A 26,074-nucleotide genomic window follows, 5' to 3' on the forward strand; every position below is an offset into this window, starting at 1 on the left:
AGAGAAATGAATCATCTATTTACAGTAAAAGTGAGGAGCTGCCAGGGGAATACCTGAAACCTCTCCATGCAGTGTGCAAGTCTTGGGCCCTCTGACGGCAAAACTCATCCCCTCAGCTCTCTGGTCATGTGCCACGTCTGTGCTGTGGCACTCACCCTGGCACCAAGGCTGTTCAAACCCTCTGCCCACATCACAAGACTGGTTGGTTATCTTGAAATGGTGTCACGGAGGGTAAAGCATGGAGGAAAAACTTCAGAAAGCCAAGCTCTCCAGGTGGGATGGATGGGTGGACAGGATGCCCTGTTTCTTGTCTCAGCTGCATCTGTGGCTCTAGACAAGCTGCTCAGGACCTGACTCCTTTTAAAATACATACTAGTTCACTCACAGAGCATCTGAGTCTCCCACAAATACTCCTGCTGTAATGGAAATTATTCCTCTCCAAACCACAAGGGAAAATGCTTGTTTTTCCATCCTTCTCCCTGTCTTCTCTGAAGAGATGAAAATCCTTGAGTACTGGCAAAGGCACACTGAGAGCAGACACGCAGTGCCCTGGCACTGCAGCCCCTCATTGCTGACCCAGCCTGGCTTAGGCAGGGAGTGGGATACCCAGCCCCCAGCTCCCCAGCCATCCTGCTCAGCCCCGCTGGGATACCCAGCCCCCAGCTCCCCAGCCATCCTGCTCAGCCCCGCTGGGATACCCAGCTCTGAGCTCCCCAGTCATCCTGCTCAGCCCCGCTGGGATACCCAGCCCCCAGCTCCCCAGCCATCCTGCTCAGCCCCGCTGGGATACCCAGCTCTGAGCTCCCCAGTCATCCTGCTCAGCCCCGCTGGGATACCCAGCCCCCAGCTCCCCAGCCATCCTGCTCAGCCCCGCTGGGATACCCAGCTCTGAGCTCCCCAGTCATCCTGCTCAGCCCCGCTGGGATACCCAGCCCCCAGCTCCCCAGCCATCCTGCTCAGCCCCGCTGGGATACCCAGCTCTGAGCTCCCCAGTCATCCTGCTCAGCCCCGCTGGGATACCCAGCCCCCAGCTCCCCAGCCATCCTGCTCAGCCCTGGTCAGCCCCACTGTGCCTCCTGAGAAGTCATGGTTGCCCTGTCACTGGAAGTGCTCAAGGTCAGACGTGGACAGAGCAACGTGATCCAGTGAAATGTGTCCCTGCCCACAGCAGGGTGAGACAACCTTGAAAAGTCCCTCCCAACCCAAACCACTCTATGATTCAACGACTACACCTTCATAGACACAGACAGGGCCTGTAAGCAAGACTGGGTGCAACTTCTGTGAGCAGAGCATCCTAAACATGAAAGGTATCTGAAATGGACCACAGAAAGGATTGTTCTATAAACTCAAACCAGGAAAAGTCTATGCAATATGAACTTTTTTCCTACTTCATTGGTGAGGTGGGGGGACCAAGCGTGGGGTCACACCGCTCCCTTTAGGCACAGCAGCTCCCTCCCGCCCTTCCCAGGCCAAGCGGCTGCTGTGGGACCCCAGCTGCTCCTCCTGCCTGCTGGGACCACAAACGGCTCTTGTTTGTTATTCACAGGAATCGGCAAGAGAATTCATTAGCACTGATTCCTACCATGCAGCCCATGCGGTTGCACAGTCAGGTTGGCATTGAAAAGGTGTCTAGTAATGCCCTTTCCACTACATTTCTCAGGTCAGGCTTGGACTGCTTTAATTTCCAGTGATTTCCACGGTTAAGCTTTAAAAAATGGCATGTGAGGTAAATTCACAATTACAGCTCTGCCTTCAGCTGCCTTCACAAGTGCAATTCTTACTGCTAAATAAATGTGGAGTGAGAGGCTGACTTTGCTCAGCCCACAGCTGTGGCAGAACACTTTGCTCTGCAGGCTCCCCGGCAGTGCTGACAGCAGGTGCCCTCCAGGCACGCCCCACAGAGCTGGATGCCATGGACAAAGCTGCTTTTTCTTCAGAAATCACAGGCAGCAGAGATGGCCACAGCCTTCTTCCCTTCTTATTGCACTGCAGCACTAGAGCCCTTGTCAGACATCTCCACTCCTGCTGAGGCAGGAGGTGTTAAGGCTCCATGAGTGCTGAGAGGAGAGCCTTGGCCAGTTGAGCCTGCACAGGGCAACAAGTGACGCAGGGGGCACCTTCTTTATGTCCTTCTCATGTGGTGCCACAGCACAAACTAGGTTTAAGGTTCAGTGTGCCAGGCAGAGGAGGAAGCGCAGATCTGGAATTCCACTCCCATGTGCTGTATGGAGCTAAAAAGTATCCAAAGGCAACAGTAACATTGGCCAGAACACATCAGGACGGGCACTATGTTTAGTTTTGAGGTTGTTTTTCTCTCAAAGGGCTAAGTTCTGCTACTGAGGAAGAGAGAGAAGTCTGTATTAAAGAAAATTGATTTTATTGTAAACAAAGTATAAAGTACAACATAAGAAATGTGCAAATCTTTGAAGTAGTCACAAAAAGCATATCTAATACACTACTCTCAAACCGTTCCCATTCCGATACGTGTCCTCAACATAGCGTGATAAAACAGAAATAGTGAAAGTTGATGTATTATTTGTCACAAAAGCTACAGGTTACATTCTAGGCTGGTATCCTTACTGCCTCCTTTTCCAATCACAACTGTCTAACACAAGGCAGGCGCAGCCTGAGCCCTCTCGCCCACGCCTGCCCTGTCTGCCTTCCTGCTCCACGCCGTACTGAAGACCCACACTGGGAGTTAAACTGGGAGCGTGTCTCAAGCGCCAGCAGCAAATCTGGGGAACACTCACACGTGGCTGATGTAGAGTTCATACGAAAGATCTGCGAAATCCAGAACCGGCACATGGTGCGCTCTCTGCTCCAAAGCCTCCCCTTTCTCTCTCTGTCTTCCCCAGCACACCAGGCACCCGCTATTCCAGCCAGCCAATGGTGAGCAGAGGCTGCCTCTGCCTTCCTGCTGCACTGCCAGCAGCAGCCGGCGCCCAGGAGCCAGTGACCGAGAGCAAAAGCCTTTTCTCAGCCCGCATATCCCAGCGACAATAGTCACTGCTACCCTCTTTGGAGGAAGCCCCATCACTGCGCAGCCCCAGACGCTGGTGGCACAGCAATGTCATTTAACTTGCTCACTTCCATCTGCCAGTTGGGTAACTTCTTGGCTGACAAGTGGCGACGCGCGTGCTTCGTTAAATGGTCGCTTCTCATGAAGCGCCGCTCGCACATGGGGCAGGCAAACTTCTTCTCCCCGGTGTGCGTCCTGCGGTGGCGAGACAGTTCATCAGACCGTGCAAACCTTCTCTCGCAGCCTTTCCAGCTGCAACTGAATGGCTTTTCTCCTAAAAGAAAACAAAAAAGGACAAAAGAAAAAAACCCCTGTGAGTACTAAGGGAGCAGCAAACACAACTGCCTTGACGGGCAGGATTTCACTTTTTAAAAGAGTTTCTGTGATGACAGTCGAGCCGAAATGTACATGAATATTCATTATTTTATGTATCTGAGATGTGAAAAATTGTCTATATAGCCATATTTAACCACACAGACCCACTATCCTCAAAGCTAAGTAGCACAAAGAGTTAAAAATTCTCTGGAACCAGAGACTGAGGTGCTCTGTGGGTCTCAAGAGGGCGGATTTTAACTCTGGGCTCTGCACAATCTGCAGCTGATGGTGAGTCAGCACACCCAAAGTTGCCCCCTGAAACACAGCCCGTCATAATATTTTCTGTGACGGAGCTCTGGCAGCACACTGTGAGCCTACACGAAAATATGAGCAACTCTTCTGCTGCTGCAATTAAGAGCTGAGGTGTGGGGAAGTTACTCCAAAATAACCACGGCAGGAATAGTTTGGATCCTTATATTCTTTCATGAAAGAACCTCTTTTTAAGTTTTACCCACTTCTGACAAAGGCATTCCTGTGGAGAAGCCTGGTCAGGCACCTGCCACTCTGGAAAAGCACACACCCCGTGCTGGGCAAGGCCTTGCTTCTGCCCTCATAAGAAGTGTTACCCGATGCTGGATGAGAAGTCCAGCATAAATTGCTGAGTCAACTTCCCCACCCGGAGAGGTTTCCTGTCAGAGATCAGGCAGCATTACAACACAGGCTGGCAAAAAACGTCTTTCAGCGCTGCCTCACAATTTGTTGCACAAACCAACCTGATAGTCCCTAAGACTGTAATGAATTCTGTACAAAGCCAGTTTCCTACGTGAATTTTTAACACACAGGAACAGTGACCAACCTGTGTGTGTCCTGACATGAGCCTTCAGATGGGAGCTCTTGAAGTATGTTTTCCCACATCCTGGGTAGCTGCAAACGTGACTTCTTATTCGTGACGAATCAACCGGAGGAGCTGCTTTTGCTGTAGAAGGTACGAAGCCGGGAGCAGGGGCAATGGGAGAGAGTCTCGTGCCATTAGGACTAATGATGGGAGCCTTTGTGCTCTGTACAACTGGCTGGGGCACAACAAACATAACAGCGCCTTTGGGAACTTGAGTGCCCATGAAGACCATGGGCTGACAGAGGGCTGGCTGCTGGTTTGACGCGGTGCCAGGCACGACGGCTGTCACAACGTTGCTGTTTGTGGGCAGCGGGACCATCTGGCAAATCACTGGCATGGGGGGGGCTCCACTGCCTTGGGCAGGGCACGGCGGTGCCACGGCCACCACCGGCGCCTGTGCCGGCCCAGGATACTGTCTGCTGACCGAGGGCTTTATCGACGGCACTCGACCCACAGCTGGCTCTGCAGCTTTCCCTTCTGCCATCAGCACCTCAGCGTTCTCAGCGTCGGGTCTGCTCGACGCCATAGCAAAACACGACGAACGTTCTGCTTCGGCGCTTTGTTTACTGTTTGTTTCCCTCAAAACACTGTCCTGGTATTTCAGCACGCTGGCTGTTCTCACCGGGCAGGTTTTGTGATTACAAAGCTGAGCATCGGCTGTGTGGCGGATGACACTCGTTGCTTGAGCTTTCAGAGGCCCGGCGGCTGCTGGAGACCTCTCCCCCTCCCTCCGAGGCGTGGCTGAGGGGGGTCTGGCAGCCTCAGCCAGCGACTTGCCGAGCGCTGAGGCAGGCACCGGATGGGCCACCTGTGACATCTCGAAGTCCGCAGGGCTGTAGGGGGGAGTCAAGCACTGCATGGGGGAGAGAGACACAGTGAGGGGAGGGGGGCACATAATGTGTCGCCGCAATAATTGTTAAAAACAAGCACACACACATACAAAGTCAAACACTTACAAATGCCGGTGGTACCACATTAAAGTCTGCTGCGCCAGGAAGCAAAGTCTCGTCACTCTCTTCTGACATATCAGATGCTGGAGTTATAGGTCTCATTTCCGCATGTTTTTTGAACTCTGATTTCCAGTTGCAACTCATAGAAATAAGAGCTTCGACAGCCTCATAATCGCTTTTTTCAGGAGTATTGTTCCAGGAATAACCAGTATCTTGCTGTTTCTCAGTCATCATTTCCATTTCTTCCTCCTGTTTTGGTTGGAGGAAAAAAAGGAAATTTAAAACCTGATGCTTGCAGTTATCTATCGTAGAAGGCATCATAAAATCCAAACAACGCAACCTGTACCAGATAAATATACATGGCCAGGGAATGCCTGTATTTTCCTGCCCTCTTTCTTATTTACGCAGTACTTTGATGAAGATGTTAGTGGGGAAATCAGGCCATCTGGTAAAGATCACATATTTTTTTCAGCCCATCTCCAAATCTTTAGCAACAACGATATCACAAGTGTTATGTCTGAAAGCTTAACAAAAATCATCGCTCCCCAAATAAAGAAAACAAAACTTCATCCCCATTCCACCCTGCTCCCATGTTTTGCTTTGAACACTGCCCTCAGCATTGTGCTTGACACATGAGAAAAGGCTGTAGAGGGGACGATACACGTTTTTCTCGAAAGGGTGTTAGCTACCAAAAATGTTCCAGAAAATATTCAAAAGGTCTCTCTCCCACACACCGACTTTGAGAACTGAGATGTATGTAGATGTACTCCCTATCTGACCGGTCACCACACGGAACCAACCCACGCAAAAAGCCTCCGAAGCTTTCGATTTCCGAGGCACCTCGCGAATTCGCCGCGAGCGAACTCCCCCGCCCCGAACAGACGATGTGGGTGGAAAAGCCGCACTTCCGGCAGCTGGAGGCACGGCGCAGGAGGCATCTCTCTAAGGAGACCTGGCCTGCGGGGGGGCGGGAGAGCGGCCCCGCGGCAGGGGGACGGGCCGAGGCGGGGCGCAGGCACGGTCCCCGCCCCCCGGCCGTTGGGCGCGCGCCACCTTCACCTCAGCGCACCCCGCCGGCTCGACCCACCGCCCGCCCCCGCGCGCACCGCCCCCGGCCCCTCCTATTGGCTCCTCCCCGCGCCGCGCCGGCGCTAATTGGCCGGCGCTCATCGAGGCGCGGCCCGGGGCGGGGGCATGTGAACAAAGCGTGATCAGCGCCCGCGCGGCGACGCGGGTACTGCCGCGCGACGACCTTTCCCCCAGTTCCCCCGCTCGACCGCCCCCGCCCGCAGCCCGGCGGCAGGAAGGCAGCGCGCCACGGCGGGCTGGGCCACAGCGGGATGGGCTGGGCCGGGCCGCGCTGCGCCGCGCCTCCCGAGGCCGGGCGGGGCGGGGAAAGCCCGACCCGGGGCAGCCGCGCCGCCTCGCCTCGCCTCGCCTCACAGCGGGTGGGGGCCGGGCGAGGGTCAGCGCCGCCACGCCCGGCGCCACCCGCCGAGGGGGAATGGAAGGGAAGCGAAGCAGCGTCTCCGCGGAGAACGAGCCCACGGCGGGGCAGGGCTGTGGCTGGCTATTCCCTGCAGCGCCGGCCCGATTCCCGGAGCTGCACCGCCCACCCCGCTCCCCGGCGGCGGGCCCCGCTGGCCCCCGCCGTGCCGGGATCCCCCCGGCTCCCTCCTCCTGCATACCGCGCCTGGCACATGCGGCGGCGGAGCCTGCCGCCCACGCCGCTGCCCCATCCTGGGCGCGCCCAGGCATGCACGGACACAGCCAGTAATGGGTCGGTCCGGCGGTGCCAACAGGCTCCCACCGGCTCCTTTCCCACCCTCCCCCATGTGCGGCTTTCCTCGCCCGCCTGCTCCGCAGGCTTTCCCCTGGGGGCCACGCCGCTCATTCCCCTAGCTCCACACGCCCCCGGCAGTCCCAGTCTCCCTCCGCGGCTCGCCTCCTCCAGCCACCGCCTCACTCCCCTCTCTCGCCCGTGTCGCTGCCCACGGCCCCTTTTCGCCCCGACCACAGTCTGCTCCCGCGCCTCCCTTAGGGATCCCCCGCCTGTCGCGCCATCCCCGGCGATTCCTTCCCCCGCCTCAGAACGCCCCGTTTCCCATTGCTCCACGCACCTCCGAAGGTGCTGTGCTCGCCCTCCTGCCCCGGCGAGGCCCGGTGACGGGGACTGCGGCTGCCTGGAGCCCGCACCGCCGCCGCTCTCCGCCCAATGCCTTTATTTTCCTCTTTTTGTTCGCCGCTCCCCATTCAGGTGGTGGCTCCCCCGACCCCGCGCCCGGCTGGAGGGGGTGGGGAGGCGGGGCTCCCGGCGCCACCCGCCAATCGCCGCCAAAGGTGTGTGAGGCGGCGCCCAATGGGCGCCGGGCGCCCGCGCGTGATCGGCGGCTGCCCCGCGGCGTGGCCAGTGTGTGTCCGCGCGGCGTGTGCGCGGCGCGCGGTGAGTCCCCGCCGCCGGCTGAGTCAGGGCCACCCGCCCCCCCTCCTCCCTTCCCCCCCCCCCTTCTTCCCCCGCGCGTCCGGGTGGGAGCGGCGGGGGCGGCTCGGCGCTTCCTCGTGCATGAGGTCACACGGCTTGAGGGGGGAGCAGCCTCCCCGGCGCGCCGCCCCCGCCCCCCGCCCGCGCCCCGCCGCGATGGAGTGAAGCGGCTGCGGGGGAGGCAGGGAGGGAGGCCGTTCCGGCCGCCTCGGGCCTTTCCGAGACCCCGGCCGCGGGGCAATGCTGTGGCTCGGCGCGCCCGCGTCCCCCGGGATGTGTCCTGGCGGCACCCCCACGCCGGGTGGAGGCCCACGCAGCCACGTCTGCGCGGTGTGGCGGGGGAGGGGGGGGCGATGCTGCCACGCGTCAGGGTCGGGCCGGGTCTGCGGGCCGCAGCGGCCCAAGGAGAGCCGGGCAGGGCACCGAGCGCCGCCGGTGTCAGGCGGGAGCCCTGTGGCGTCGGGAGCTGCGAGGGTACCCCTGGGGCTGCCGGAGCCTCGGGTCCCCAGCCCAGAGGGCGCAGGCTCCCTCGCCCCGCTTCCCGGCAGCGGCTGCCCAGCTGCCCGGGGTACAGGCTGCCGGCCACGGCTCGCGGTTCGTGACGTTACACTGCAGGCTGCGGCACTCGGAAGGGCGAGAGTTGCTTGATGTGTTCTGCTCGATGGGGAGTTTCAGGTGGACTCCTTTTCCTGTCAGAAAGTTTTGGTAGCCGAAGATGCGGCTGTGTGTATCAGCATCTGAGGAGCAGGATCCCGAGCCGGACTGCAGCGTTGGCTGCTGCTTGTGCCAGCGCTGTTCTGCTCTAGAAATGCTGCTCTTGATGCTTGGTGGTGCTTCGGTTCCACTTCTATTTATTCGACTTCGTTTCAGAGATCTCCCGTCCTTCTCGGGTGTCCAGCCTCTTTCTCTCAGAGCATTGTTCTACCTTTTTGTTTAATTCTTCTGAAACATGTCTTCCTTTTCCTTTTCAATGGTGGCATGGTCCAGTATTCTTTCATTCTGCTTGATTCTTCTTCCCCTTGTCATCTGATTCCGATTGACAGGAGGGGTCTGACAGGAGGTTATGTCCTCCTGTAATTTTCCTGGAAACCTCCCAGAATGTTTCATTATGTCTGAAAGTGTGAGGATAGTAAATGAGCAGTTTCTTCTGCCTTAAGGAGAAGTTAGGATATAAAAATTGCAAAACATGAACACAAAGTGAAATATAATGTAAAACAATTCATACTTAGATCAAAGACGTGTATTGACGGAAGAGTGTTATATTTTTCTAAGGAAGATGCATCTTTAGGGTGTTGCTTTAGTTCCAGCATTTCCACCGATACTTTGTACATTCCCTTGCAGGAAAACAGATTGGCTTGACTATCTAGAGAGAATTCCCAAAAGAGAATTCACTTCAGGATGATCCAAATTGTTTTTACTAGCAGTAGCAAACAGTTGTTTGCACATTACTCCACCAAATCCCATGTCTCTGGGTGTGTTGCAGGGGAAAGTGTGTTTACTGTGTGTTTCCCACTGAAATAAACAGGAAAAAATTTTGATGAAGTGGTTGCTTGACTCCTGAAACACTCTTGTCTGCCAAAAGGTGCTACCGTCACACGAGGCACACAAGGGAAGGGCTTCCTGGCTCATAAATGCCTCTATCTGTGTCTGCAGACCCCCTCCCCCAAATAAAGGCTGTGAAACTAATACACAATAGTTCTTGGTGGGCAGGATGGCTGAGCCTGGGCTAGTGGGACCAGTTCCTGTTACACATTCCCTCTTAAGGGCTCTTTAGGCCAGCTCCCCAGATGAGGCCTGGATGCTGATTGTGGTATTTGCTGGGGACCCTGGGCTCCCATGGGCAGGGAGTGATAGAAATGCAGCTGGGGCGAATGAGTTTGCTGTCCCTGTCCTTCACAGGCATGTGTCCTGTAGCAGCATTGCTGGCAGCTGGCCTTTGCTAGGGAGAGAACAGCCCTCAGGCGTGTGGAAACTTAACTGGTCCTTAACTACACCCAAGGAGAGCTTCGTGTCCCTTCCACAGACCTTCAGTCCCTTCTGAGTGCACAGCCAGGAGCCTTGCATGTGTGTTGTACCCTCCCTTCCTCTTCCCTCGCAGCGCTGACGTAACCTGCCCTGTGCTGAGCCTGTGAACTGCAGGGCAGAAGTGTCAAAAGCACCTTTCCCCAAAATAATCTCTGCCTCAGAGGCTGGAAAATATGACAGCTCATTTTCATACGCAGAGCAATGTGGTGGGTGTCTGAAAGCAGCTGAGGCTGAGGGGGTGGCCAGGGACAGGCAGCTCTGAAATGGCAGGAAAGCAGCTGCCAGGGAAGACGAGAGGAAGGACGGAAGGAAGGGAGCAAAACGCGTGTGTGGAGGGGGCGGAAGGAGGGCCGGCAGCCGCAGACAGCGGGCCCGGGGCAAGAGAGGGCTGTGCGGGGTGTGGGGCGGCTCTCCTCTCCCCGACATGCCTGCTGCCCGTGGCCTTCACGTGATAACCGTTGGGAAAGCAGCTCTGCCCCTACAGCCAGCGGTTGCAGAGCTTTATAGAGCAGATAAGTGGGGAGGCGGAGCATGTAATCAGCACCAAGGCGGCTCGTCTCATTTTTTTTTTGTCTCCCCTAAGTTCTTTCCCCTCTTCTTCATACCACATTCTCCCCACGCATCCCGACCTCAGGAAAAACCTGCTTTGTCTTGATTCTGCAATTGCTTGTTAGAATACCAGGTGAAAATCAGAATTAGCGTGTCATTAAGCCTTCAGCCTATGGGTTGTGGTTTGCTTTACCAGTCCCGATTGCCAGACAGAGCAAGTCCTGTTCCTCCCCAGCCCTGCATGATGCTACCCCCAGTTTCTGTCTACGTGCATTTTACACAGTATTGCTCACGGCCCTTTTGATCCCAAGCGTTTGTGGCTGTTCCTGAGTCACCACAGTTGCAGCCCTGCTCAGCCATGCCTGCTCAGCGCCCTTCACTGCAGGGCTTCAGAGGCTGTTAGCTGTGCTGGTGTTTGTGCTGCTGCCCTGGGAGACAGCCTGGTGAGAGAGAGGGGAAAAAAACCTCAAACACCCCAAGGGAAGCCTAGGACAGATAAGAGAAACTTCTTTTCTGCAAGTGAGCAACTCTCAGTGAAACTGGTTTTCTCTGGCAGTCACTGAAAGCAGATGAAGGATCACTGTCAGTTCACATGTGTTTGTGTTTTCTGTTCAGTTTCCCTGAGAAGCTGGAAGATGTGGTTTTATGCTGCCCAGGAGAAAATGGACATGTCTGGGTTTTTTGTTGGGAAGATGCGTGGGATTTTTACTTTTAAGCACTTGTGGTTATGCCTATTATACTATATCTTGTTTGAATTTCCCAGAAAACCACTTATCCAGCCTGCAGGCCATATTCTTCTCAAGTGGGAAGCTAAATTGTCGTGGGATTGGGGAGATAAATCAGAGAAGAGAATTGGCAACAGGGCTGGCAAATCACTGACTGGCTCTGTGACTGCACTCCTGTCCGACAGTCTAGGGACTGAGGCCAAGGCAGGCGAAACTCCAGGCTCCTGCATTTCGCCCTGCCCTTAAGAAACACAGCTCTGTTATCTGTGGCTTATCTTGGCTTTGGCATGCGGAATTAAGAAGGTGTTTTAAGTCACTCCTTTATCCTGGGCCTCCTGGCTTCTGCCTACCAATAAGCAAGAAACATTTTGCACTTCTTGTGACAGGCCATCAAGGAGTATGTTTAAGCTCTGCTGTTAGAGGCTTACCTGTTTCACAGAAAACTGTGGGATGTGTGGTATTTTAGTCAGCGCAGAAAGAACCTAGGTGACTAAATGGTTGCTTCTGTTACCCACTGAAATTGTGAGAGGTTTTGTATTTGGCTCCTTCAGTGCAGAATCAGGTCGTACACCCCCTAGAACCTTCCTCAGGTCCTGTGGCTGTCACAAGCACCGTGTTTCTTCTTGGGACGATGGTACTAGCTACAGCCCTGCTTCCCATCTGTCTGTTTGGAAGGTCAGCCAGAGCGGGTGTTTGGTCAGCTCAAACCAGCCAAGTCGCATATTCACTGTGTGTCATGGTCCAAGAAATCCTGGGAATCCTCTAGAGTGAAAATTGGGAGTTAATATTGGAATGATATTGATTCTTTCCATAGAGATCACGCTTCCTATTTCACTTCTCCTGGGGTGACCATGTGTTTATTTTTGTTTAGTATGTCTTTCTTCACTTGTGCAGTGCTGGTGGTTTTCTTGATACCTCTGGTAAAGGGCAACACCTTTGTGCCCTCGGAGTGATGTGGAGATGCGCCATTTCACAGCAACATGGGTACCTTTGAAGGGCTGGGGAAGAGTATGGCAAAGTGGCATTGTTTATTTGCAGATGGAGCTTGGAAAATATCGGAAAACACAACTGAAGACCCTCTCTGCTTGTGAGGGTGACATACACATGTGTGTTCCACCACTTTGAGTCGTGTTACATTCAGGGTTTCCCCGGTGTTGTGAATTATTTAAGTGTTTAGTATAAAATCTAATTGGTCGACTTGAATTTCTGCTAATAAAATCAGATACTTAGAAGCTGAGCTATCAGCTGGTAAGATGAGACGGGTGCAACCTCTAAGCATGTCACATGAGCTTGTGTAGCTAAGAAAGCCACCTGTATGTGCTACCATCAGACAAATATTGTACCTGGTGGAAGCATTAGAAACACATTTGTGTGCTCTTTCCTGCCAAAACAGCATTTACTTGCTATTTACTTGCTATACACAGGCTTAATAGCTGCTGCCCTTCAGGAGTTCCTGATGGGCTAAATCTTGGAGATACAAAGGAGGTAAGGTGGTGGTGTGGCTGGGGCATCCCGTGGAACATATCAAGATGATACAGAAGTCAGCAGAAACAGCTTTGCCTTTCCTCCTCCCACAGCTAACAGCATTTCTGCATCTCCCATTTGTAGGTACTTTGATGGTAGTCCTGTGAAACAAAGGATCTTCTTGTCTTCAAACCTATCACTGTTACTAATTTTTGAACTATTGTCTAGTTTCAGCCCCATAGGATAGATGAGGCAGTGATGTTAATAGCTCCTGCAGTGTTAATTTGCTGATTATTTGTTCCCACCCTCACTTTATGCCAGTTAATATTCGAGCAGGAAAATAGTTTCTAGGTGGGAAAATGCAGGTGTAAAAATGCAAGTAGCATATCTGATATACAGTACACCCTGAAGTGCATCCAGCCAGACCCCACACACCCAGCACGCTCCTCTCCTCCCGAATGTGTCGCAGGCCTTGAGCTGTCCGTATCTCGCTGCCATCTCTTGCCACGTGCCTGGCTCGCATTCCACACCCTTGGCATCATGGTGCAAAGCACACCACTGGCATGCTGCAAAGCAATCTGCTCCCTGCTAGTAACTCTTTTTTTTTAGGCTGGGTGGGACACAGGGGTTGGCTTAAGATGTCACAGGAGCGAAGGGCACTGCGCACATTTAAGGAACCTGGGGAGAACACGTCCTTGTGTTTAATTGCTAGAGACGCCAGAAGACTCACAGCTTTGCTGCTCAGATAGCCTCTTGGCAGCAAGATAAGAATTGAGCAATACTACTTCATTTTTTTAAAACAAGAGCCTGTGTGACAGCCAGCTTTAGGGCTGTTCAGGACAAGCATCTCTGCTGTGATCTCAGAGCTATGTGAGGGCCTGCAGAGAACATCCTTGGTTACTCTCCAGATGCACAATGTGCAGAGATGGTGTTTGCTTTGTCAGAGACCTCAGGGTGGGGACTCTCATCAGTGGTGTGGCCCTCATGAGCAGAAAAACTTGCCCAGAGATTCTGGAGATCTATTCCTTGTGACCAGAGTCCACTTGCCCTGGACTTTGCAGGTCGCTGTGGAGCAGTTTGTCTGGAGACAGTGCAGGTTATGAAAGCTGCAACCCATCCCAACCACCTGCTTGGGCAGCAGGATGCTGGCCTCTTGCTGCTCCCTGAATTCTGAGTGGCTCCCTTTTGAGGCCACGCACCTCACTGTTGCAGCTCCCCATGAGATACACACTTTCCTTTTGCAGCTGTTGGAGAGAGTTGCCTGTGTCCGGCAGCTTGTCCTTGGAGACAGCTGCACCTTGTTCCCACAGACCTGCACTCTGCAGGAGCCACAGCAACGGGGAGAAGGGACTGTTTGGGCTCCCTTGGAGATGACACAGAGTGGCACCCTGACCTCATGGAAATCTGGCTTGTCCTTAGTAGACAGGTCATGCTTTACTGATAGGACCTGCAGTGTAGACTGTGCCTGTGAAGCAGGTTGTGGTGCCCAGGACTCTGCAGTGATTGCCAGCCTCCAAAGGGTGCTGGCCATTCTCCGCCCCGCCGAGATGGGGACCCAGTGAGTCATGTGCCAAAGGGCTGGCAGCTTTGTGAAGACCCCATCAATCTGGACCCACCAGGGACTGCTGTCTCCCTGGTCCAAAGTCTCCTCTCCATGAGGGGAAGAAGGGATGGTGGCTGAAGTCAATGCCTGGAAGGGTGTAGATGTGTGGGCACGTCTCTTGCAAAACAGCCACAGAGGGCTGTGGAGTGTGGCCCGTGCTAGTGAGTGTGCTGGCATGGGAGGCCGAGGAGGCTTGGGCAGGTGTACGCCCACTTGTCTTTTCCATAGGTACAAATCATCTGCTCCGAAGGAGCCTTGTGAGCAGCTGGGAAGGGAGCCAGTTTGCACTCTTTGACCCTGAGCCCAAGGTTGCTCGCGGGTTCAAACGGCAAAGTGAATAGAACTGCACCCAGAGCTGCTCTGCGTGGACTTCATCCAAGATTAGGTGCTTATAACACAAGCATCTGGTTTTACAGCTCTTTTTATAGTCAGGGGAGTGCTAGTAAATGTAAACCACAGGGTTCAGGCACATTTCCTTTTCCCCTGATGAATGAATTGCACTCTGAGCTTGATCTCCATCGCCGACGACAGGACCCCAGGCAGCTGCCACGGGTGGGTGAATCCAGCAGGCACGTGGAGTGAGTTGAGGTGGATCCCACCATGAATGCCTACAAGGCCAGCCAGAACCATCAACTGAATTTTGTAGAGAGAGGGAAGGCCTGCCTGTTTGCTGGCTACTGGGCATGCAGGCCTCCAGGTGTGGCTGCAGCTTGGGCAGCACACAGACTGCCCTTTGCTGCACAGGGGCTTCACTGAGAGCTGTGAGGAGAGAGCAGGTACTGGGATGGGGATTCAAATTGAGAAAGCCTGAGGATCTTGTGAGCACACAAAGGAAGAAAGGGTACTGATCCAGTTGTTTGTTTCGAGAAGCATTCCTGAAGACCATCTTCACTTATTTGTTGACCCTGGTTGTAGAAGAAACGTTGATGTTGTAACATGTGTACATATGTGTGTTTACTTCGCAGCTGGCACAGTTCTAACCATCAGAAAACGCCGCATGGTCAGGGTCATGCGCCTACCAGGAACAGCCTCATAGCCCTTCCAAAAAAGGACATTTCCAGCATTGATATGAGCATGGGTGTAAGATAAAGCAGCCAGCGAGGGTCAGGGGTTACGTGTGCCCACAAAAGGCTTTGTCAGATAAGGTGGGTCACATTTACCACTTGTTTATTCTGCTTGTGCGTTCAAGCACAGGTGGTGGGTACCATCCTCATGGGTCATGTTCACCACCAGTAAGCACTGGAACGTGAGTACAGACAAAAGGGGGAAGATGGGAGCCCTTTGTCTTCCTTTGTCCTCAGCAAGCTTTGATGTTAACCTCAAATCCAGGTCAGTCTTATGAGACTGTGTACAATACAAGCTGTGAGTTGTAGTTCTCTGGAGCAGGTAACATCCATAATGATTCTCCAGAAGTCTTTGCCCACTCCTCAGTTAGACGAGTTCATGTTCCCAGGACTTCTCACTTCTGTGGAAGTCCTGGGAGCCCCTAAAGCTGGCATGACACCCCCTTCTCCACCCCAGTATTTTCTGCCCTTTGTGAGCTCGTCACTGATGGTCAGCCTGGCACAACTTGGATCTGTTTCACTACATGCAGTGAATTAAAGGCTTAGATTTCATAGAAGAGCAGGTAGAGGCAAAGTGATTGCTTTCAGTCACAGAGAGATCTGTGATATGGCATCCTGGTCAGCAGCCTGTGGAAGGCAAAGCTGGGACACCAGTGTACAAGTGTGTTAAAATAAGACCACATCTGGCAAGCAGGTGTGTAGCTAAGGAAAGGCAACACAGCAGCTCGTGCTGAAGGAAGCTTCATGGATCCAGGGACAATGACATGGGTGACATAGCAAAGCTGCAGCTTTTAGGAATAGATCTATCTGTGACCCTACATGCACAGACCCCTCTCCCCTCTTTGGGATGGCTATTAATATCCAAGGTCTGGCCAGCCCAAGCTCAAATAGTGTGTAGGTCTGTTTGATTACTGCAGGGCTATTTGGCAACCCTGGGTGAATGCCCTTAAATAATCCTGCTGGCACTGGAGGAGAGCTCAAGACGTTAGAAACTTTTGAGTCAAATTTACTCTTGTTAAATAAACAATGAGTATTGATTAGATCCTGTGTCAGACCAACCGAATGCCCTTTCAAGTACCGCGGATCATTTGAGTTCATTTTTGTGTATTTGTATACTCAGAATCCCGTGAAATAGTTGCTTTGGTGAAAGGAATATTACATTTTTTACACTTGTGCAACTCTATATACCATGGTACACACAGCCCTGCACACACAGATGGGAGAATTTTTGAGGCTAGTTAACGGATTTGGGCGCTCACTGTGTTTGGTTTAGTTGGAGACTTGAATCCCTTAGGCAGATTTGAAAAACTCAGCCGTAATTATGTGCTTATTTTAGTTCAGCGGGGCAAGACTTTTTCCTTGTTAAAATCATGTCTAAGTACTCTTTTCTTGCTGCCATAAAATAAAAATGTGTTTATGTGGAATTTGAAGAAGTGTTTGTTTTTCTAGATGTATCCAATTGTCTTATTCACTTGCAGCGTTGTTTGCTGAGGAAGTCCTTAAGTCAGTCTGTCTGTATTTCATACTGAGCAGGATAGCAAGGAGCCCATCAGAACTGAACATACTGACTTGTAAAGGCCTTTTGTGATGCTTATTTTTACAGCTTAAATGTCTTGGAAATGTTTTGTCACCTTAAATCCCTCAACACTACAATATGTATTTGGCCTCAAATATATGTCATGAAAATACTGTACGGTGCTGCCAAACGCAGTTCCCACACACACAGAGACACACACAGGCACACACAGGTATTGGTTTGCAGTGAGGAGTGACGTGTATAAACAGTTGAGAGAGTAAGAGACCGCAGGGACCACCAGTGCTCTGTGTACACTTGAGTGGGAACTGCTCATCTTCCGTAGGTGGCTTTGGTGGGGCAGGAAGGGGAATGCACAGCGCATCTGGGTGCTGCTTCCAAGACGGCTCCTCACACCTCTGCCCATATCTGGGAGCGGCTGTTTGGTGCCCCATTACACCAGTGCCCGTATCTAGGAACTGCTGCTCAGTGCCAGGTTACACCAGTGCCCATGTGTGGGAGCTGCTGCTCGGCACCCCGTTACACTAGTGCCCGTGTCTGGGAGCTGCTGCTCGGTGCCCGGTTACGCCAGTGCCCGTGTCTGGGAGCTGCTGCTCAGTGCCCTGTTACACCAGTGCCCGTGTCTGGGAACTGCTGCTCGGTGCCCGGTTACGCCAGTGCCCGTGTCTGGGAGCTGCTGCTCAGTGCCCTGTTACACCAGTGCCCGTGTCTGGGAGCTGCTGCTCAAGTCCCCATTACACCAGTGCCCGTGTCTGGGAGCTGCTGCTCAGTGCCCTGTTACACCAGTGCCCGTGTCTGGGAGCTGCTGCTCGGTGCCCTGTTACACCAGTGCCTGTATCTGGGAGCTGCTGCTCGGTGCCCTGTTACACCAGTGCCCGTGTCTGGGAGCTGCTGCTCGGTGCCCTGTTACACCAGTGCCCGTGTGTGGGAGCTGCTGTTCAAGTCCCCATTACACCAGTGCCCGTGTCTGGGAGCTGCTGCTCAAGTCCCCATGTCCTGGTTTGATTCAGGATAGAGTTATTTCCCGTGAGGAACCAGGAAAGGGCACAGCCTGAACAGCTAACCCAGGCTGGCCAGCAGGTATTCGATACCATCCTAACCGTCATGCCCAGGGTACAGGTGGGGGCTGGCCGGAATAAGCTCTTGCCCCGGTATAAGCCCTTCCGGGGGGGCGCGCGGGCTCTCGGTCGCCGGTCGGGAGCGGTCGCTTACGTCGGGTCCCGGGTGGTGAGCAATTGTATCACTCACCAGTTTTCTTTGTAATATTCCCTTGTCTTTGTTATAGTTGTTACTCTTCAATTTCCCCAGTAAACTGTTCTTATTTCAACTTACGCGGGCTCTTTTATTTTTTTTTCCTCCCTCTGCGATCCCCTCCGCATTCCGTCGAGAGGGGGAGGGGGAGGAGTCGCGGTTTTCTTCCCCTTTGCTCCGGCTGGGCAAAACCACGACATTATTGGCGCCCAACGTGGGGCCCGCAGGGTTGAAATAAGACACAGTAGGCTGAAAGAATTGTCACAATGTTGATGTATTTGCTTAACTGCTGTTGGCCCATAATTTGTCATATGCACTATGTATTCTCTCTGATAGTGTTTATGTCCTTTGGAAAAGGGACGAAAGCACTCGTTCTGATGTACTGGTTGTTACTGGCTTATGGTATGGTTGTATCACTGGGTGTGGAGCTAGGCCAATACTTGTACATGACTTGGTTGGCATTTCGGCAACTTGGACATTTATTTTCAGAATGTAGTGACAGTAATGACACCCAGTTCATGGGAAAAATGGAGGGACGTAATTTTTCTATTTTCTCCATCCTCCCTTACTCATTCAAGTTAACTGCAATAGCTTTTGACAATTCCGAACACACTTGGGATGTCCCAGCCGTTGTAGTTTTATTGTTCTGTCCTCTAGGTAGGGTGTTTTTCTTGGGTAGAGTTGTGAAATGTGTTTTCCAGACTGTTATGAGGTTGGGCAGCTACGGAGGGATTGATATACAGAAGAATATGAACAGGTATTGGAAGAGTTTTTTACTTGTACAGATTAGGAATGCCACCCTAGCAACCACTGTGGCCATTCAAACTGAGGCAACTGATGCTGTTGCTGCCCTAACTCCAACAGCAGACACTGATCCTGAATCAGAGGATCAACCTGTGGCAGTGTCAGTTGCTCCTGTCCAGAAAAAGAAACACATAAAAAAATCAGTTCGCCTTGTGAGGGATGAAGATGAACCAGTGTCATCACAGGAACGGGAGGAAGAGTCAGAGCCAGAGCCAGAGATAATCACCCGATCCTTGTCCCTGAGCGAACTGCGAGAAGTGCGAAAAGATTACAGCCGTCGCCCAGGTGAGCACATTATCACCTGGATGCTCCGATGCTGGGAAAATGGAGCCCACAGTTTGGACTTAGAGGGCAAAGAAGCCAGGCAATTGGGCTCCTTGTCCCGGGACGGGGGCATTGATAAGGCTATGGGAAGACCGTCACAAATCCTCAGCCTCTGGAGGCGACTTTTGTTGGGTGTGAAGGAAAGATACCCCTTCAAGGAAGATATTACAAGCCCCCCAAGTAAGTGGACCACCATGGAGAAAGGCATTCAATATTTGAGGGAGTTAGCTGTGCTGGAGATTATTTATAATGACTATGCACCCACAGACCCAGATGAAATTCAATGCACACGAGTTATGTGGCGAAAGTTCCTACGAAGTGCACCACCAAACTATGCCAGTTCGTTGGCAGTTATCTCCTGGAAAGAAGATGAGAGGCAAACGGTGGAACAACTAGCCGCTCAACTTCGGCAATATGAAGAAAATGTGCCTTGTTCCCTACAGGCTGTTGTGTCAGCTGTAGAGAAAATGTCACGGAAGTTTGACCAATTCATGTATCGCTCTCCACCTGCCAGTACTCAAGCTTTTAAGAATAAGCGTCCCCGTGCTCAAGAGCAGGAACATAAGGAGTATACACCCCAGGATGTTTCGCGGTCCCATCCACAGGACCAAGGAGAGAATATGAGCAAGTGTGATAGGCCACCTACCCCATCTACTCCAAGAGCACAGGCACAGGAGTTGCGTAAAGGAAGGGTTAAAAGAAGTAACTCTCCTTGGAGGAATGTCGCTCCAGTTTCCAGTGAGCAACCCCCTAGACAAGATAGGAGGGTTGATTTCAATTCTGATTCCCTCGAGGGGACCTCTGGTGTTTCGTGGGAAACAGTAAATGATGACTGCGATGACCAGTATTAGGGAGGCCCTGCCTCCAGCCAGGTGGAGGAAAGGGATAATCGGGTTTATTGGACTGTGTGGATTCGTTGGCCTGGCACATCAAATCCACAAGAATACAAGGCTTTAGTCGACACCGGTGCACAATGTACTCTGATGCCATCAAATTTTAAAGGGACAGAATCCATTTGTATTTCTGGAGTGACAGGGGGATCTCAACAGCTATCTGTATTAAAAGCTGAAGTGAGTCTGACTGGCACAAATTGGCACAAGCATCCTATTGTGACAGGCCCCAAAGCTCCATGCATCTTAGGTATAGATTATCTTAAGAGAGGGTATTTTAAGGACCCAAAAGGATACAGATGGGCCTTTGGTGTGGCTGCAGTGGAGGCAGAAGAGATTGAACAATTATCCAGCATGCCTGGCCTTTCAGAGGACTCTTCTGTTGTGGGTTTGCTGAAGGTTGAGGAGCAACAGGTACCAATTGCAACCACAACAGTGCACCGTCGGCAATATCGCACCAACAGAGACTCAGTGATTCCCATTCATAAGTTGATTCGCCAATTGGAGAGCCAAGGGGTGATCAGCAAAACTCATTCACCCTTTAACAGCCCTATATGGCCGGTACAAAAGTCTACTGGAGAGTGGAGACTGACAGTAGACTATCGTGGCCTGAATGAAGTCACACCGCCGCTGAGCGCAGCTGTGCCAGACATGTTGGAACTCCAATACGAATTGGAGTCCAAGGCAGCCAAATGGTATGCCACCGTTGATATTGCCAATGCATTCTTCTCAATCCCTTTAGCAAAAGAGTGCAGGCCTCAGTTTGCTTTCACTTGGAGAGGGGTGCAGTATACTTGGAATCGACTGCCCCAGGGGTGGAAACACAGCCCCACCATCTGCCATGGACTGATCCAGGCCACGCTGGAGGAGGGTGAGGCCCCTGAACATCTGCAATACATTGATGATATTGTGGTGTGGGGTGACTCAGCCGTGGAAGTCCTTGATAAAGGAAAGAAAATAATTCAAATTCTTCTAAAGGCTGGCTTTGCCATTAAACGCAGTAAAGTCAAAGGACCTGCACAGGAGATCCAGTTTTTAGGAGTAAAATGGCAGGATGGACGTCGTCATATTCCAATAGAGGTGATAAACAAGATTGCAGCCATGTCTCCACCAACTAACAAAAAGGAAACACAAGCTTTCCTAGGTGTTGTGGGTTTTTGGAGAATGCATATTCCAAATTATAGTATGATTGTTAGCCCCCTCTACCGTGTGACACGGAAGAAGAATGATTTTGAATGGGGTTCTGAGCAGCAACAAAGTTTTGTACAAATTAAACAGGAGATTGTTCATGCAATGGCACTTGGGCCAGTCCGGACAGGACCAGATGTTAAAAATGTGCTCTACACCGCAGCTGGGGAGAATGGCCCTACTTGGAGTCTTTGGCAGAGAGCACCTGGGGAGGGTCGAGGCCGACCCCTCGGGTTCTGGAGTCGGGGATACAGAGGATCCGAGGCCCGATACACTCCAACCGAGAAGGAGATACTGGCAGCATATGAAGGAGTTCAAGCTGCATCAGAAGTGATTGGCACAGAAACACAACTTTTCCTAGCACCTCGACTGCCGGTGCTGGGCTGGATGTTCAAGGGGAAGGCATTCCCTACGCATCATGCAACTGATGCTACATGGAGTAAGTGGATCGCACTGATCACACAACGAGCTCGCATAGGGAAGCCCAGTCGCCCTGGAATCCTGGAGGTGATCACAAACTGGCCAGAGTGTGAAAATGGTGAAATATCACCAGAGAAGGTGACACGTGTTGACGAGGCCCCATCGTATGATGAACTGTCAGAAGATGAGAAGCGGTATGCCCTGTTTACTGATGGCTCTTGTTGCCTTGTGGGAAGGCATCGAAGGTGGAAGGCAGCTGTATGGAGTCCCCTACGCAAAATTTCAGAAGCTGCAGAAGGAGAGGGTGAATCCAGTCAGTTTGCAGAGGTAAAAGCCATCCAGTTGGCTTTAGACATTGCTGAACGGGAAAAATGGCCAAGGATCTACCTCTACACTGATTCGTGGATGGTGGCAAACGCTCTATGGGGATGGCTACAGCAATGGAGACAGAACAACTGGCAGCGACGGGGCAAACCCGTCTGGGCTGCTCCACTATGGCAGGACATTGCTGCTCGAATGGAGAAACTAGTTGTGAAGGTGCGCCATGTAGATGCTCACGTACCCAAAAAGCGGGCCACAGAAGAACATCTGCATAACCAGCAAGCTGACAAGGCTGCTAAGATTTCTCAGATAGATCTGGATTTGCAACATAAGGGGGAGTTATTTTTAGCTCGATGGGCCCATGACACCTCAGGTCATCAAGGCAGAGATGCCACCTATAAATGGGCTCGCGATCGAGGGGTGGACTTAACCTTGGACACTATTGCACAGGTTATCCATGAGTGTGAGACATGTGCTACAATTAAACAAGCAAAACGATTGAAGCCCATATGGTATGGAGGACGATGGCAGAAATATAAATACGGAGAGGCCTGGCAGATTGATTACATCACACTGCCACAGACTCGCCAAGGCAAATGCCATGTGCTCACAATGGTGGAGGCGACCACCGGCTGGTTGGAAACATATCCTGTAGCTCATGCCACCGCCCGGAGCACCATCCAGGGCCTTGAAAGGAAAGTCCTCTGGCGACATGGCACCCCAGAAAGAATTGAGTCAGACAATGGGACGCACTTCAGGAACAACCTCATAGATGCCTGGGCCAAAGAGCATGGCATTGAATGGGTTTATCATATTCCCTATCATGCACCAGCCTCAGGAAAAGTTGAGAGATACAATGGGTTATTGAAAACCACACTGAAAGCGATAGGAGGTGGAACTTTCAAGCATTGGGATACACACTTGGAAAAGGCCACCTGGTTAGTCAACTCTAGAGGATCTGTCAATCGAGCTGGCCCTGCCCAATCAGGACCCTTACATATTGTAGAAGGGGACAAAGTCCCTGTGGTACATATAAAAGACATGTTAGGGAAGGCAGTCTGGGTGTGTCCTGCTTCAGGTAAAGGCAAACCCACCCGTGGGATTATTTTTGCTCAGGGACCTGGGTGTACTTGGTGGGTGATGTGTAAGGATGGGAAGACCCAATGTGTGCCTCAAGGGAATTTAATTCTGGGTGAGAATAATCCGTGAATTAAATTGTATAATGATAGCTGTTGAATGTCACGATTCCTATAGTTGCTCTATGTTATGTATATGTAGGTGATTATGATGTGTAAACCTAGACATGACGTGTAGATGGTATAGAATAAGGGGTGGAATGTCCTGGTTTGATTCAGGATAGAGTTATTTCCCGTGAGGAACCAGGAAAGGGCACAGCCTGAACAGCTAACCCAGGCTGGCCAGCAGGTATTCGATACCATCCTAACCGTCATGCCCAGGGTACAGGTGGGGGCTGGCCGGAATAAGCTCTTGCCCCGGTATAAGCCCTTCCGGGGGGGGCGCGCGGGCTCTCGGTCGCCGGTCGGGAGCGGTCGCTTACGTCGGGTCCCGGGTGGTGAGCAATTGTATCACTCACCAGTTTTCTTTGTAATATTCCCTTGTCTTTGTTATAGTTGTTACTCTTCAATTTCCCCAGTAAACTGTTCTTATTTCAACTTACGCGGGCTCTTTTATTTTTTTTTCCTCCCTCTGCGATCCCCTCCGCATTCCGTCGAGAGGGGGAGGGGGAGGAGTCGCGGTTTTCTTCCCCTTTGCTCCGGCTGGGCAAAACCACGACACCCCATTACACCAGTGCCCGTGTCTGGGAGCTGCTGCTCAGTGCCCTGTTACACCAGTGCCTGTGTCTGGGAGCTGCTGCTCAGTGCCCTGTTACACCAGTGCCCGTGTCTGGGAGCTGCTGCTCAAGTCCCCATTACACCAGTGCCCGTGTCTGGGAGCTGCTGCTCGGTGCCCTGTTACACCAGTGCCCATGTCTGGGAGCTGCTGCTCAGTGCCCTGTTACACCAGTGCCCGTGTCTGGGAGCTGCTGTTCAAGTCCCCATTACACCAGTGCCCGTGTCTGGGAGCTGCTGCTCAAGTCCCCATTACACCAGTGCCTGTGTCTGGGAGCTGCTGCTCAGTGCCCTGTTACACCAGTGCCCGTGTCTGGGAGCTGCTGTTCAAGTCCCCATTACACCAGTGCCCTCTTCTCCCTGGCTGTGGTCAGGTGGACACCAGCCTCCTTGCTGTGGTTGCAGCCTGCAGAGGGTCAGGAGCTGCCTGAGTGGCAGAGGAGGTGAGCTGATGCACCACGGTACACTGGGGTAGAAGCCAAGCATGGGGCAAAGGAAGCTGTCCTCATACCTGGCTTGGGTCTTATTGCCACTCTTTTAAAATTGGTTTTGACTTCTGGTTTAAGGTGACAGTTTCCTGTTTTACACTGAGGAGGGGATTTCCTTGGGAGGAAGAGACTAAAAGAAAACTCAGAGTGATAAGGGGACTGGTTGTGCTTTAGGCATGAAGGAAGATGTGAACAAAAGGGTTGAGACAGGTTTTTAATCATGACTTTGCCTCCCCTGGGAGTGGTGAAATGCTGTGAACCTTAGATTTTGTTTTGCTTGCAAGAACTGAAAATGGTGCAGCTGTCTTGTTAAAGAAAATGCTCACAGACCATTTGTCCTCAGCAGTTTATCAAAGGCCCTTTCCCCCTCCTTTCCTCTCCCTTTCAAGAACAAAAGCTGGTAAGTGAAGGACTGAAGGGACCACATGCCCTGCAGCTGCCCATGTGATGGGAGGAGCTGGGTAGGATCATAGAATCACTTTGATTGGTAAAGACCATTGAGATCATCAAGTCCAACCACTAACCTCACACTGCCAAGCCCACCACTAAACCCTGCCTCTCAGCACCTCATCTACACCTCTTTTAAATATCTCTAGTCATATCTCTATGACTCCACCGCCTGCCTGGGCAGCCCATTCCAATGCTTAAGGACTCTTTCAGTGAAAAAGTTCTTTCTAATGTCCAACCTAAACTTCCCTTAGTGCAACTTGAGTCCATTTCCTTGTGTACTATAATTCATTAATGGGGAGAAGAGACCGCCCCCATCTCACTACAACCTCCTCTTCAGGTGGTTGTAGAGAATGACCTCAACCTCCTCCAGGCTAAACATGCCCAGCTCGCTCAGCCACTCCTCATCAGACTTGTTCTCACATTTTCCTTCCTCCAATCCAGTGGGACCTCCCCAGTGTGCCAGGACTGCTGGTAGACGATGGAGAGTGGCTCGGTGAGCACTTCACCTCCCTCAGCACCCTCAGGTAGATTCCGTCCAGCCCTGTGGACTGGTGTGTGTTGAGGTAGAGCAGCAGGTCACACACCACTTCCCTTTGGACTAAGGGGGTCTCATTCTGTCCCTGTCCCTGCCTTCTGGCTCAAGGGGCTGGGTGCCCACAGAACAGATGGTTTTAGAATTGAAGACTGAAGCAAAGAAGGCATGAAGCACCTAAACCTTTTCCACATCCTTGGCCACTAAGCTTCCCCTGTGTCCATTAAAGGATGAAGAGTCCCTTTAGCCCTCCTTTTGTTGCTGATGTATTTATAGAAACTTTTCCTGTTGTCTTTTACAGCAGTGGCCAGCTTCAGTTCTAGTTGTGCTTTGACCCTTCTGTTTTTCTCCTTGCATAACCTCAGAACCTCCCTGTAGTCCTCCTCAGCTGCCTGACCTTTCTTTGAAAGATCACAGACTGCCTTTTTCCTCCTGAGCTCCAGCAGAAGCTCCCAGTTCAGCCAGGATGGTCTTCTGCCCCCTCTGCTGTTTCGCTGGGGGCGCAGGACAGCCCGTGAACCACAGGAACAGAGCCTTTTGGAAATGTATTGTGAAACCCCATGATCACCAGTTTAAAAAACCCACAAAAGCTAGAATCATGCAATTGGCCTGCCTCTGCTCATCCTCTCCTGGGGTTTACAGGCAGCATAGAACCGTTACATGAATGATGAGCTGGGTCCCAAGCCAAACAGCAGGAGCTCATCTGGAGCGTCACTGTTTTGCTGCTTGCTTTCATTGGTTTGTTCAGCTGCCCAAGAGAGCCTCGTGCAGACACTGAGTTTCTTTGACAAAAAATAAGTCTGCAGTGCCTTCTGGGTTGCTGTCGGGGCTCTCAGCTGATTCGACCTTAGCAGAGCAGGCTGCTGTCCGTGTCCCCAGGCTCACCCCTGCGCAGCCCATAGTGAAGCACTGCTTCAGGGCCCTGTGGCCC

General features: G+C 52.3%; 1 protein-coding gene across 1 annotated transcript; it reads right to left on the minus strand.

The window, feature by feature from the left end:
* Positions 1 to 2,360: 2,360 nt before the first annotated feature.
* Positions 2,361 to 7,615, minus strand: KLF10 (KLF transcription factor 10). Its single transcript, XM_061994964.1, has 4 exons — positions 7,300 to 7,615; positions 5,186 to 5,428; positions 4,191 to 5,082; positions 2,361 to 3,293 (listed from the first exon to the last, which is right to left on the minus strand). The coding sequence occupies exons 2-4, from the start codon at positions 5,417 to 5,419 to the stop codon at positions 3,034 to 3,036; spliced, it is 1,386 nt and encodes a 461-aa protein (XP_061850948.1). The 5' UTR covers positions 5,420 to 5,428; positions 7,300 to 7,615; the 3' UTR covers positions 2,361 to 3,033.
* Between the last annotated feature and the right edge of the window lie 18,459 nt (positions 7,616 to 26,074).

Source organism: Colius striatus, chromosome 4 (assembly GCF_028858725.1).
Source record: "Colius striatus isolate bColStr4 chromosome 4, bColStr4.1.hap1, whole genome shotgun sequence".
Taxonomy (NCBI): Eukaryota; Metazoa; Chordata; class Aves; order Coliiformes; family Coliidae; genus Colius; species Colius striatus.